This window comes from Carcharodon carcharias, chromosome 12 (assembly GCF_017639515.1).
Source record: "Carcharodon carcharias isolate sCarCar2 chromosome 12, sCarCar2.pri, whole genome shotgun sequence".
NCBI lineage: Eukaryota > Metazoa > Chordata > Chondrichthyes > Lamniformes > Lamnidae > Carcharodon > Carcharodon carcharias.
The window spans coordinates 58038344-58050662 of NC_054478.1; the positions used below are offsets into that span (position 1 = coordinate 58038344).

Below are 12319 nucleotides of genomic sequence, written 5' to 3' on the forward strand. Positions count from 1 at the left end.
TTTTGCTGACTTCAAGTCTTCTGCTCAAACCAGTTGCTCCCAGACATGAAGAGCTTATTAAGACTTCCTCTCAGCACTGAGCATGACTGAGAAAAGGATCAGAGGCTACACAGAGCAGAGCAAGCTGCTACAAGAGCAAGGAGGAAGGGGAGAAGGCCTTTTGTATCCATAGAGGGTCATTAGGGAGCAGATCTGTTGGAAAATAGATTGGGGAAGTACTGGAGTCCCTTTGCAGGCAGATACCAAAGCCATGATTGTTGCAGTCTAAGCTTCCACTGCAGTACTCAGACATTGGATGGATGCTTCTTGTGCTGCAATGGAAGCTGAGATATTGGCCATTAGGTGCTGCATCACAGTTAGGTCCACAAATGTGTGAACGGTGTTGGACAACACTTTCATGCTGTAAAGGATGAGCGCCAAACTCTTCACAAAGCTCTCTGTTGAGTTTGTACTGGACACCTCCATGCTCCTTTACATTGAATACAGATTTTTCTGGCAGGCTTTCCAATGCACAAAACATTTTGTCGTGTATGCCCATCAGCCTTTTTCGGTAGCCTGTCCCATCAAAGTTCTCATCTGAGTCCTGTGCAGCAGAACTTTTGTGTGATCTTGCCCCTAGATGAGCTGGCACCTATGCCATCCTTGCCCTTGCTCTGGCAACAGCACAATTCTGTATGTGTCTCTTCACATGCAGGACCCACCTCAGTGCTATCTTCTGACTTATGCAGTGTCAGTATCTGAACTGGTGGAAATGATTCTGTGAACGGGAAATCAAGTATTGGTGTATCTTCATCATTACTCTCCTCTTGCTCTCCCACCACTGCCTGGCCAAGTTGCAGTTCTTGGGTATCTGAAAGGTTAAAAGTGCAAGGGTAAGGTCATGGTGAGTCTTGGGGAAAAGTAAGTGGTGCATGTATACACCATCTGCAGCTTGCAAATGAAAAGAAAGTGTGGGATGAGGAGGTGGGATGTGAGAAAGAGGATTAGCCATGAGGATATCATCATCTTCAGTAATTTCATCCCCATTGCTGACCATAGCCTCAGCAATAGTTGTTCCAATAATGGTCAGCACCTTCTCTGACATGGGAGTTAGGCCATGCCAGTATGCATGACCCCTCCAGTTAGGTTTTCCTGCCACTGGTAGTTCTCTTGGCCTGAAAGAGAGAGGAAAATGTGTGGCAGTGAGTGCCATGGAATCTGGTTGTGTGTGTGCAAGCAATGAGCTGCAGGTGTGAGGCTTTCAGCAGTGATAAATGTGTGAGGGTGTAATGAGCATTTAAATGCGATGTATGAGTCTTGACTATTAGAGATTATTGATGGGTGACTCATGGGGCATTGTAAATTGTCTGAGACTAGTAGTACAGTTGGTAAGACATGGCATTTGAATATGCATGTGCTAACATTTACCACTCGTGAGGTCATTGAAGTTCTTTGGTACTGTGTCTAGAGGACCTCCTGGCCCTGGATATAAGATGTCTCTCATTTTCTTCACCTCTTTCGACAAGAACTCTAATGCAGCATTGGAAAACCTTGGAGTGTGATCTCTTCCCTTGTTGTGCCATTTGTCACTGTTCCCCAGGTCAGATTCACTTCATTAATAAAAACAGAAAACACTGGAAAAAATCAGCAGGTCTGGCAGCACCTGTGGAAAGAGAAATAGAGTTAATGTTTCCAGTCCATATGACTCTTCTTCAGAGCTCTATAAATATAAACATGGCACCCTGCTGAGATAAGTGGTTCTGGAACTTTTGAAACTCAGTCAAACACCCATAATGGGCTCAGCTGTCCAAACAAGCCCCGAGAAATCAAAACAATGGAGCCTAATGAAACTCAAAAAATGGACTTTTTCTTTCTAAGCTACACCAGATGTCCTGTCAATCAAAGTCATCCAGGAGCAGGTAGCTCTTTTTTGCTAGGTGGAAGCTACTGAATTTTTAAAATCAATTTAGAAGGATTCTGGATATTTAAATCACTTCAGATTATTAAACCAGAGATCTAAAGCAGTGTTTTCTTCAGTTTTGAATGCATTTGAGCACTTTCCCAATGGAAAATGTACACTGATGAATCTCAACAATGCTGGTCAATGTACTGGTCAACTTACCTTTTGAAGACAGATCCCCATGATGAGTCACATATATCTACGCTATAATACAGCATCTAATAGTGGCATCTGAAGTTGTCAAAACATTTAATGCTTACCTGTTAGAATGTTCCCAACTCCTCAGTAGGATTTCCCTAGTGATCACATGCTGTCTAACAAAGTAGGTTTTCTTTTAGGGCTTTCAAAATGCACACCAGCACATGGAAATAGCAGGCATGTGTGCAGGTAGGAAATTCAAATTTCCTGTAGGGCTTACAATGGCAACCCCAAACTCAGAAGAGGTACATGTGGAGTCATAAGTCAAGGCCTTCCCAACTTGCAAAAAAGCTACACAAAAATACTGCAGCATTGGGAATGAAGAGGAAATTTATGTTTGCTGTCAAACGCCTCCAGATTTCAGGTTTCCCAAACTCACCCACTCCTCTTTCGGGAGGTAAAAATCTAACCCCTGGATTTGACTTATGTTATGACTACAGCTGATGTTATTGCTGAGCAAGCCAGACCCCAGAGTGAAGTCTGTCTCGCTGATCATACACCTTTTTCTATTATTGTGCAAACAAGGAGGCAGAGCTACTGACCTCAAAAGCATGGAACTCCAGTAATACCTTGAGAATTTTAAAAACTGAAATATTTATTAAAAATAAAAAGCACTTAAGCACACAAGATAAAAGTTATGCAGTTAAAACAGTCTTACAAAACAGCCCCCAAATTATATGTTTGGTTAAAAGTACACAATTGAACTCCTTTTTGGCCATAACCCCTTATAGATTTTTAACCATAAAAATTCAGTTAATGTAACCCAGGTAAAGGAATTATTGTCACTTTAATAAAGGTACATCTCATGACTTCTCAGACACTTCCACTCTGATATGGAATTCCAAAAGGAGGTTCAGAAATGAACTGTTTCCTAAAACAAAGACTTTCCTGGCTTAGCACTGAGTTGCTTTCTTCAATTCAAATCTTTCACAGCTTTTCAGCACTCCAGCCCACACAAGCTGTCTTCAGTGGGCATTCCCCCACAGCAACTCTCTACAGTTAAACAACTCTTTTCTTAAATATCTTTCTCCCCTTTTATCTCAGGTTCCATTGTCTTCAAAACACATGTTTGAAACTCAACTTCTCCAAAATAAAAATCTTTCATGTATTCTATGTTGCCTCTACTTTTAGGTCAATAAAATTTAATATACTTTCCCCTGTTTACCCATGGGACCCCTGTAAGATGCAAATGTTCCCTGTCACCTCTGAACTCCCTTTTGTAATTCAACAGCTGAAACCCAATTTCCCCACTTATCTCACAATGCAAATTTGAGATCCAACCTCTTTACTTGCAACACAAACCCACCACAACCTCATTACAAATGCACAAAACTAACACTTTTAATCTTTTATCTCTTAGAGCTCACAGACACTCTGTCTCTAGTAACCTTCCCCCTGTTTAATTAACCCTAGACACACACAGACCCACAGCTTTCTACACCAAAAACATAACCACAAAAATATAAAAATGTACATCTCTCATACTTGCAAGTACAGATTTCAAAGATTGCTGTTTGCTCTGCTATGTCTCATTTTGATTTGATTTACCTTGCTGGTACTTAGATTTGTGCCAATTGCTGTTAATGAGTTATCTCCTGTCAGCTCCTTTTACTTGCACCAGTCAGGCAGAATTGATGCCAGTAAAGTCAGCTAAGATCTTTGGAAGGATGGCAAATAGGTTAATCTGCCCAAGAAGTGCATCTTGACCCAACAGCGGAACATTGCACACATCCATATCTGATGGTAAATTGCTGATGAAAGGCCCACAGTAATCAATATATGACAGAACTATTAATAATTTCCCCTGTTGAATTTCAGGAAATCCTCCTATCTTGCTTTTGCCTGATAGTGTACGAATTCGGCGATTCAGCATGTCATCTGAGCAATATACAGATTATATTCAGAATGAGGAGGACATCAAAGCCATTGATTATATCTGGGATTCAGAAGATCCGGATCTCAGTATGTAAACAGTGTTAAAATTGGGTTTAGTTATGATAGTGAATATACTTCTGGTAATATGTGCAAAGATTAAAAATCTGTGGATCATATACTTTGATATCCATCTAAAGTCTCTTGATTAGGAATAAATCATTAGGAATATTGGGCTGGATTTTTGCTGAGTTGTGGAGACTGCTTTGGATCTGATTCTGGGGTTCCGGCCCCATTCCCAGTGCCCCCAGTTTTTGCTAGTTGCCTGCACTCTGCATGCCTGATCTGGCTGGTGCAATTGCAGGGGTAGACATCTCCTAACCTCCCCCAATTTTCATAGAGTCGGGCCAGTTTCTCAAAGACTTGTGGCTTATGGCCACTCAGAAGAGTCATGAACCATAGTCTGGATGAGGGAACCTTTTGAAAGATAACTTTAATAGGCCCTACCCATATCCCCATGTCAACTCATGCCCCCCACCCCCCCAAAGCCCCAGTACCCTCTGTTCCAATCCATTTCCCTCCGCCCACCAACCCCCCCCACCCCGGCCTCTCATAACCTCCATGCCAACCCATGCCCCTCCAGCCACCCAATGCCCCTGAGAACCTCTATGCCAAGCCATGTCCCTTCACTCACCTCCTTTGGCCCCTCATACCCTCCATTCCAACTCATAGCAATTCCATACCCATTCACCCAGTATACATTCTGTGCAGAACCAATGAACCCTATGGTAACCATGGGTAGAAAAGCTTTGAAAAACTAGCCATTCATAATTTTCTTAGAAAACTGCTGTTGCTACCTCCTTACTTGTCCTTTATTTCAGAAATTAAAAAGGCAAAAATATATGGGATTAATTAAGTGTTGAATCAGCATGGAGACTTTCTTCAGCTGTTATTGTTTGTGACATTCCCATTGCCTTAACCTATCATCATGGTTGTGATGAGATTCATCAGATCTGCACCCAGCCACTGAGTGAAAAACTCCATCATACAGAATGAGCAATTTGTAGCATTTTCCACATACCTTCACTTTCACTTACCTTCCCAAAATATAGAGTGAGTAGAGTGAATAAATATTGAATACAGTGTAAGATGAAAATCACGTCACTTATTTAAACCTATATATTTGCAAGACACAATAAAAAAGTAACCATAGCTTTCTCCTTTCTGCAGGTGTTGTGTACTGGACTGTTCTGGGACGTGGCTCAGAGTTTGGTGCTATAAAACGAGCCTTCCTCACTACGTTTGACGACAACGGAAACAATCCAACTGCAGCAGTGAACTTAAACCTGAAATATGTAGTGACTCCGAATGGCATTGCTATGGACTGGGTTGGAAAGTAAGGAACAAAAAAATGCAGATCTAAGTAGGACATTGTTTGAAGTTTAGTTTTAATAATTAGGATTGTTTGGGAAATTGAATTTCTCATGATCAGTTGACCTCTTTGAATCAGCTTCATAGTTCCCACTAAAGTCCTCAGCCAAGACCAAGAAACAGACTTCATAGTTTCCAACTCCTCCTCTCCCCCCAACACCCTCTCCACATTCCACACCCCACCCCCACCGCACCCAAATCTGGTGCGTATTCAGGAATATTTAGGACCTAATTTTCCCCTCCTTACTGAGTTTTTGGCCCTGCTCCCCCCTCAGCCTATCAGAAATATTGCAGGGTGGACTGAGATAGCCGACATGCCCTTTGCATCAATTTTTCTCATTAAGTGGAACAGAAATCTAATTTATGTGAATAATAAATTGCATAGAATCAATGGAAAAAATTACTTTTTGATGTGCTAACTTTAATTTCATTGCTATTCTTAATATAATAAATAGTTAACAGTTGAAACAATGTTAAAATGATTTCAACAAACTCCAGTTTGATTGGTTCAGGCAGAAAGTTAAGCCAAGTTTGATAATGCCAATTTCATTTATTTTTAAAGGCATATTTATTGGACTGATGCCAGCACAAACAGAATTGAGGTGGCAAAACTAGATGGAAGGTATAGGAAATGGCTGATTTCCTCTCAGCTCGACCAGCCAGCTGCTATTTCTGTAAATCCTAAACTTGGGTAAGTAAATTGTTAAAAGTTAGCTCCACAGTAAGATTGTATACATATTTTAGATTTTCAATATTTAATATTCCCTAAATTAGTAATTTTCTTTTGGTAAAAATGCTATGTCTTTCTGAAAAATATTGAGCATTTTCTTAAAAATAGTGAACATTGACTTGAAACAGTGAAAGGATTTATTTAAATTTTGCCTACTTGTTTCTTACAAGCCGTTTCAATTCCAACTTAAACGTCAAATGTAACTCAATTGATATTACTCTCCCCGAGTCAGAAAGTTATGAGCTTAAGTCCTATTTCTAGACTTAAGCACATAAATAAGGTTATCACTTCAGTAAATGGAGTGCTAAGTTGCTGGAGGTCCCATCTTTGGACCAGATATCAAACCAAGGCCCCATCTGCCTATTCAGATGAATTGCACCATTTGAAGAAGATCAGGCGGTTCTCAATGCCAGCTTTCTGCCCACAGCCAAAGAATAATCTAATTGGCTCATGGTCTCATTTGCTATTTGTAGGACCTTCCCATGTGAAAATTGTTTGCAATATTTACCAACAAAGCAACAATTATTATTTGGAAAAAGTGATTCATTGACTAATACGTACTTTGGCATGGTCATGAATTAGGAGCTATTACATTCAAGCTCTTTCTCTTTTTATAACCTATGAAAAATTAATTATTTAAAACTCTTTCACAGGAAATATACTAATACATTTTAGTCAAGCATTAAGTAGGTGTAAAAATAAAATATGGTAATATTTACCAAGAATTTAGTGTAGATTATATTTCAGATATTACCTGCTAAGAATTTAGTTAGCTGAGAATTATTTTAAAATCTACGAAAGTTTAAAATTTCAAAAATAAAATTTAATTCTGCCTCCATTTTGTTTTCATTTTCTGCAGTAGAAAATGTAGCGAGTGTAGGAAAATATGCATTTATTCAGGTTTTCAACATTAGACTTCATAATATCAGACCCAGAAAGTATGATCCAGTATCTGTGATTAGCAGTTGGACTGCCTCCCAACATGTTACTCATTCAAATTATATATCATCAGACAGACCAGTGTCTCTAATGAATCAAACTTATTAAATTTACAAGCTTTGAGTAAGATTAGAAATTGGAAGAATATTGAACCACCAATCCTTCCAAAGGTTGTAGTAAATATATGAAACAAACTCTCAGGAGGGAGCTGGAATGAACCTGTTGAGAAGTAGGTTTGAGGGTTAAAGGGGAATTTATGTCTAGCGCTTGATATTTTTTTCAGGGAGTGTTCCCTAAAGTAAAGAAATAGGAAGTAGTGTGGGAGGGAAATCCATGTTAGAATAATGCTGCTTGGACTGTGAAAAAAACAGCCTTTTCTTGCTCTGGATTTCCTGGTGTTTTTATGTGTGCAATGAATGCCACCCATGGCAAGAGTTAGAGCAACAATCTACCCTTTTACTGCTGATTACAGCAGATGTAGTACAGATTTGTTATTGTATACTTCAACTCTCTGATAAAAGGGTAACAAATACAAATGAGCTTTGCAATTGGAGATAAACTAGAAATTGTTGATTACAAAAGGAATTATACATAAAAGAACATTAAATCAGTAGATAAAGTTCGCAAGACATTATTTACTTTTCATCAGTTCATTAAACTGTTTTCTGTGTAATCCTTAGTCCTTTAAAACTGAACCAATAATTAACTCTCATGCAGACAAACACCTTTGTAATATAGTGTAAGAAAGGTCAATATAGTATGTGAAAATATGAATGCAAAGACCCCAGTCATTTCAGAAAACAATTGAAAGCAATGGCATTAGCTATTAAAATTAATTTAATATCCTATTTTTTCTAATTTGTCAAATAGTTGTGAACTTTAAGTTTTCTAACAGCTTTTTCACTCAGAGGGTCATGAGTCTTTGGAACTCTCTTCTTGAAATGTTGGTGGAAGCAGAATATTTGAATATTTTTAAGGCAGAGCTAGATAAACCCTCAGTAAGCAAGAGGGTGGGTGATAGATTATCGGCAGTAGATGGGATGCAGATTTCAGGTTGCTATCAGATCAGCCATGATCTTATTGAATGGCGGAGCTGGCTCAAGGAACTGAATGGCCTATTCCTGCTCCTTGTTTGTATGCTTTCAGAGCTTGAGATACAAATTGGTGACCATGTCAGCACATTTTACAGTATACTTTAGCTGAGGTGTGCCTTAAGTGCCAGAATTTAGGCTATGACCTGGAAAGGCAGGGTCTTAATTTGGGGATTCTGGAGTGGAGTGTTGGAAGAAGAGCCTCTGTACATCAAAAAACCATTGGTGCAAGATGGGGGGAGGGCGAGGGTGGGGGAAAGCCTTTCCTGCATTGTGAGTTCCCTCATTTCCAACTCTTGGAGGGAGTCAGTGTAGGCTAAATGGCATTAAAAGAGTATACAGAGACAACTAAGGATAGAAGTTGAGCCCACATGGCTATCCAGGTTAAGATAATGACCTGGACCCCTGAAAGGAAAGATTTTTTCTTTAAAAAAACTAATTTAATATGGGCCACTATAAAGACATAGCGAAGATCCTTCCCGGGGAGACCTTGCATCCACCTCCTTGTAACTGGCAACCTCCAATTTGTCAAGAAGCTGTAAAGGTAATATTTACATTTTTAAATAAACCAGACTAATGTGAATTCAAAAGAGTGGGTGAAATGTTTCACCTAGCCAGGAGAAGTTAAGAAACAGTGGCTAAGATTTTATAGTTGGCATGTGCGGGCGGGCCCGACATGCATGCACATAAAATGACGCGTGATGACATTGGGCATGCGTCCCGACATCACCGCGTGCCATCGCGATATTTCAGAAGGCGGGCATGCTGTGAGTTTGGAGGTGCACCCGCCATTAGTTAATGGGCCAGTTAAGGCCCTTGAGGCAGCAATTGATTTCCATTTTGCGCAGCCCGTGCAATTTTTAGGGAGTCGCACAGGCACAACGGGCAGGCGGGTAGGCTGCATTTTCAAAAACCTCATCCACGGGTGGGTAAGAGGGGTGAGTGGGCTCGCTAATGCGAGTTGTTAGAACTTTAGATTATTACTTACTGCTACTTGCTTGTGTGAATAGGACAACTACATTTCAGAGCTGCTTTGACAGAAATAACAGGCTTTAGTTCAGGACTCTGAAGGAGTTGTAACACTTGGGGCCTTCCAGGTATCAGGCAGCCTTCCCTTATCCTGGGAATGGGGATTGTGGTCTCTGCTGGAGGCACCTCCTCTGAGGAGGAAGAGAGGGCCAAAAGAGGGAGGAGGCCAGGTGTCCCTATTCTGCCTCCAGGGGAGCCACCTGTGGGAGGATAGGAGCAGACACAAGGGGCACAGGGCCAACAGGAAGTCCAAGGCAGAAGAGGCCGCAGAAGACACCACTACCCTGTTGCCAGGGTTTACAGGCAGCGATGCAGCTACCTGAGTATGTCTGAGGTGCATTGTCAAAGGAGGCTCTGCCTCTCAAGAGGAACAGTGACCTCCATCCATCAGATGATTGGCCCTGAGATAAGCTCCAGCTGTGTGGGTGGACACCCCATGCCAGTGACACTGAAGGTCACAGTGGCTGTCAACTTCTATGCCTCTGGCTCTTTCCGGGGATCCGTGGGTGATCCTTATGGAGTCTCCCAATCAGTTGCATCAAGCTGGTGACAGACGCTCTGTTCAGGGGTGCATTGACTTTCATTCACAACCGCATGGATGAGGCCAGCCAGACAGAGCGAGCCAGAGTGTTCGCAATGATTGCTGGCTTCCCCCACATCCAGGGTGCAATAGATTGCACACATGTGACCATCAAGGTGCCAGCAGGTGAGCCCGGTGCCTTTGCCAACAGGAAGGGCTTCCACTCCATGAATGTGCAGATAATGTATGATCACAGGATGCGGATTCTACAAGTCTGTACAAGGTACCCAGGCAGCTCCCATGACGCGTACACCCTGAGACACTCCCAGGTGCGGGGCTCTTCAATGCTCCAGCCCAGCTGGATGGATGGCTGCTGAGTTACAAGGGCTATCCCCTCAGAAAGTGACTCATGATGCCTCTCTGCCATCCAAGAACAGAGGTCGAGCTGCAGTACAATAGGAGCCACACCTCCACAAGGGCTGTGGTGGAGAGAACCATCGGTCTTCTCAAGATGCACTTCCAATGCCTGGACCATTCAGGGGGCGCACTCCAGTATCCCCAGATCGTGTGCCTCTGATAGTGGTTGCATGCTGCACTCTCCACAATCTGGTGCTGGAAAGGGAAGACACAGTGGAGGAAGAAGATGTGGACACAGATGCTCTGGCAGTAGACAATGAGTACAGTAGTGAGTCCAAGAATGAGCACCCACAGCAGAATGCTGAGGGGATAGACCTGCTGGGACACCTGGGAGGCTTTGATCCATTGCTCCTTCAGCTAGCCCACCAAAGATGAACCACCACCACATGCCAGGGCTGCAGGCTTCATACGCGATACCCGAGAGCAACATTTGCTTGGTCAACAACATGCACTATGTGCCATTTCAATAACGCTCAATGACAAACCAGTCACTCATAACATCCTGGATACTCCTTCACCTCCAGAACCAATGAAGCACCCAGAGACTTGTTGAGAACAAACACATTTACTGCTTTGGAGCCTGGCATACAGAAATCAAGTTAAATTAAAAGGTGTTCAACATCACAGCAATTTAAAAGTGGGGCAGAAGAAAAACACCAATAATAAGCCCATGTTGTGCCTAAGATGATTTACATTTACATTTGCAGGTGCTACATCTAGGTGCTCCCTCCTCGCTGGCACTGGTATTGGAGACAACCTGCTCACTCTGTTGTCCTGTAGGCCTTGATGACCATGGCGGGCGTCCTCTGGCCAGTGGAGCCTGTGCTGGCCCCGCCTGGGAGGGAGCGGCTACTGGCATGGTTGTCATCTCCCCAATCGGCGCAGCCTCATTGGATGCCACAGTCACTGGCAGAGGAGTGAAGGAGCTGCTGCCATCATCTGGAGCGCCCTGAGAGGAGTCCATAGAGATGACAAACAGCTCATGAGCAATCGTCAGGTCGCTTTGGACCTCCCTGTGAACCACTGATGGATGGTCATCTAGGTGGGATACTGGGTGCCCAAACCATCTCCCACAGTGACAGTGACCACCTGAGGTCATTGCCGCTGTGAGGGCTTGCAGGTCTGAGTGCATGCCCAGGAAGCCCTGATTAATCTACTGGAGGAGCCTCTCCATGAGAGCCTCCACTCTCTCCATGCTTATGCTCTGCATGCACTTTTCCATCACGGAGACCATGGCACACATCCCTTCATCTATCTCCGCCAGATCCTCCCGCACACCCTTCTGGACTTCCAGCCTCAGAGATGATTCCAGTGGCACATCGTCAGCCACCGACGGAGCATGTTCCTGGTCCCCAAGCTGTCCTCCAACGACTGGCGCCCTGGGCACTCTCTGCCTCCGCCTGCACCTCAAGTGAGTGTACAGTGCCCTCTCCGCTATGCACCGAGGTACTAGCCAATGACCTTATTCCCATTGAGGTGCTTGTATCTGCACTAGTGCCTGCCTGGCTGAGAGGATATGACGCTGGTGCGTTTAGATCCTCCGTGTCCTCTGGGGTGAGCGGCGGTCCTTCAGGCTCCTGAGGATGTTCTAGTGAGCCAGAAATGAAGAACAAGGACATGTGATTGGTTGAAGTAGTTACACTGTTAATGTGCATGCCTGGCACTCAGATTAGGGTGCCCTCGTGTTTCCATTATCAATGGGGATTCCATGTTGGAGGCTGAAATCAATATACAGTCAACAGTGGAATGGTTGCAATGACAGACATTCTGGCCTCAGTGCACTGCACTCTTACCTCTCAGTGGCACCCTAACCTCACCACGGCTGGTTGATCTAGGCGCATGGCACCTGTCCAGCTCCAGTGCCTCCTGCTCGTATTTGGTAAAGATTAAAAGATGGGGTGGCCCTCCGCCAGTCCGCAGCCTCTCTGCATTATTGTGGGCTGTCTTCTCCTGAAAGGATAGAGGAGCATTGATTAATCCACCTTGTACCTGCATTGCCATTGCAGCCTTGTCACCCCCACCTGAGGAAAACCTTGCCAGGCTCAGCCGATTCGTGACCCTGGAGCCGCCATACACTCATTCCAAGCAGCGAGGGCTCACCCCTTGCCCAGATGCTGTCTCCATGACATTTGCCACTCACAGTCATAAGAACT

At 43.3% G+C, this 12319-nt stretch overlaps 1 protein-coding gene across 1 annotated transcript in view; it reads left to right on the top strand.

Annotated features, from left to right (window-relative positions):
• lrp2a (low density lipoprotein receptor-related protein 2a) overlaps window positions 1-12319 on the top strand; it is a 387109-nt gene that overhangs the window by 339682 nt on the left and 35108 nt on the right. Inside the window, exons 69-71 of the mRNA XM_041200238.1 lie at window positions 3956-4099; window positions 5240-5405; window positions 6003-6131. Of these exons, the coding sequence (XP_041056172.1) occupies window positions 3956-4099; window positions 5240-5405; window positions 6003-6131 (439 nt within the window). The remainder of the gene's footprint in view (window positions 1-3955; window positions 4100-5239; window positions 5406-6002; window positions 6132-12319) is intronic.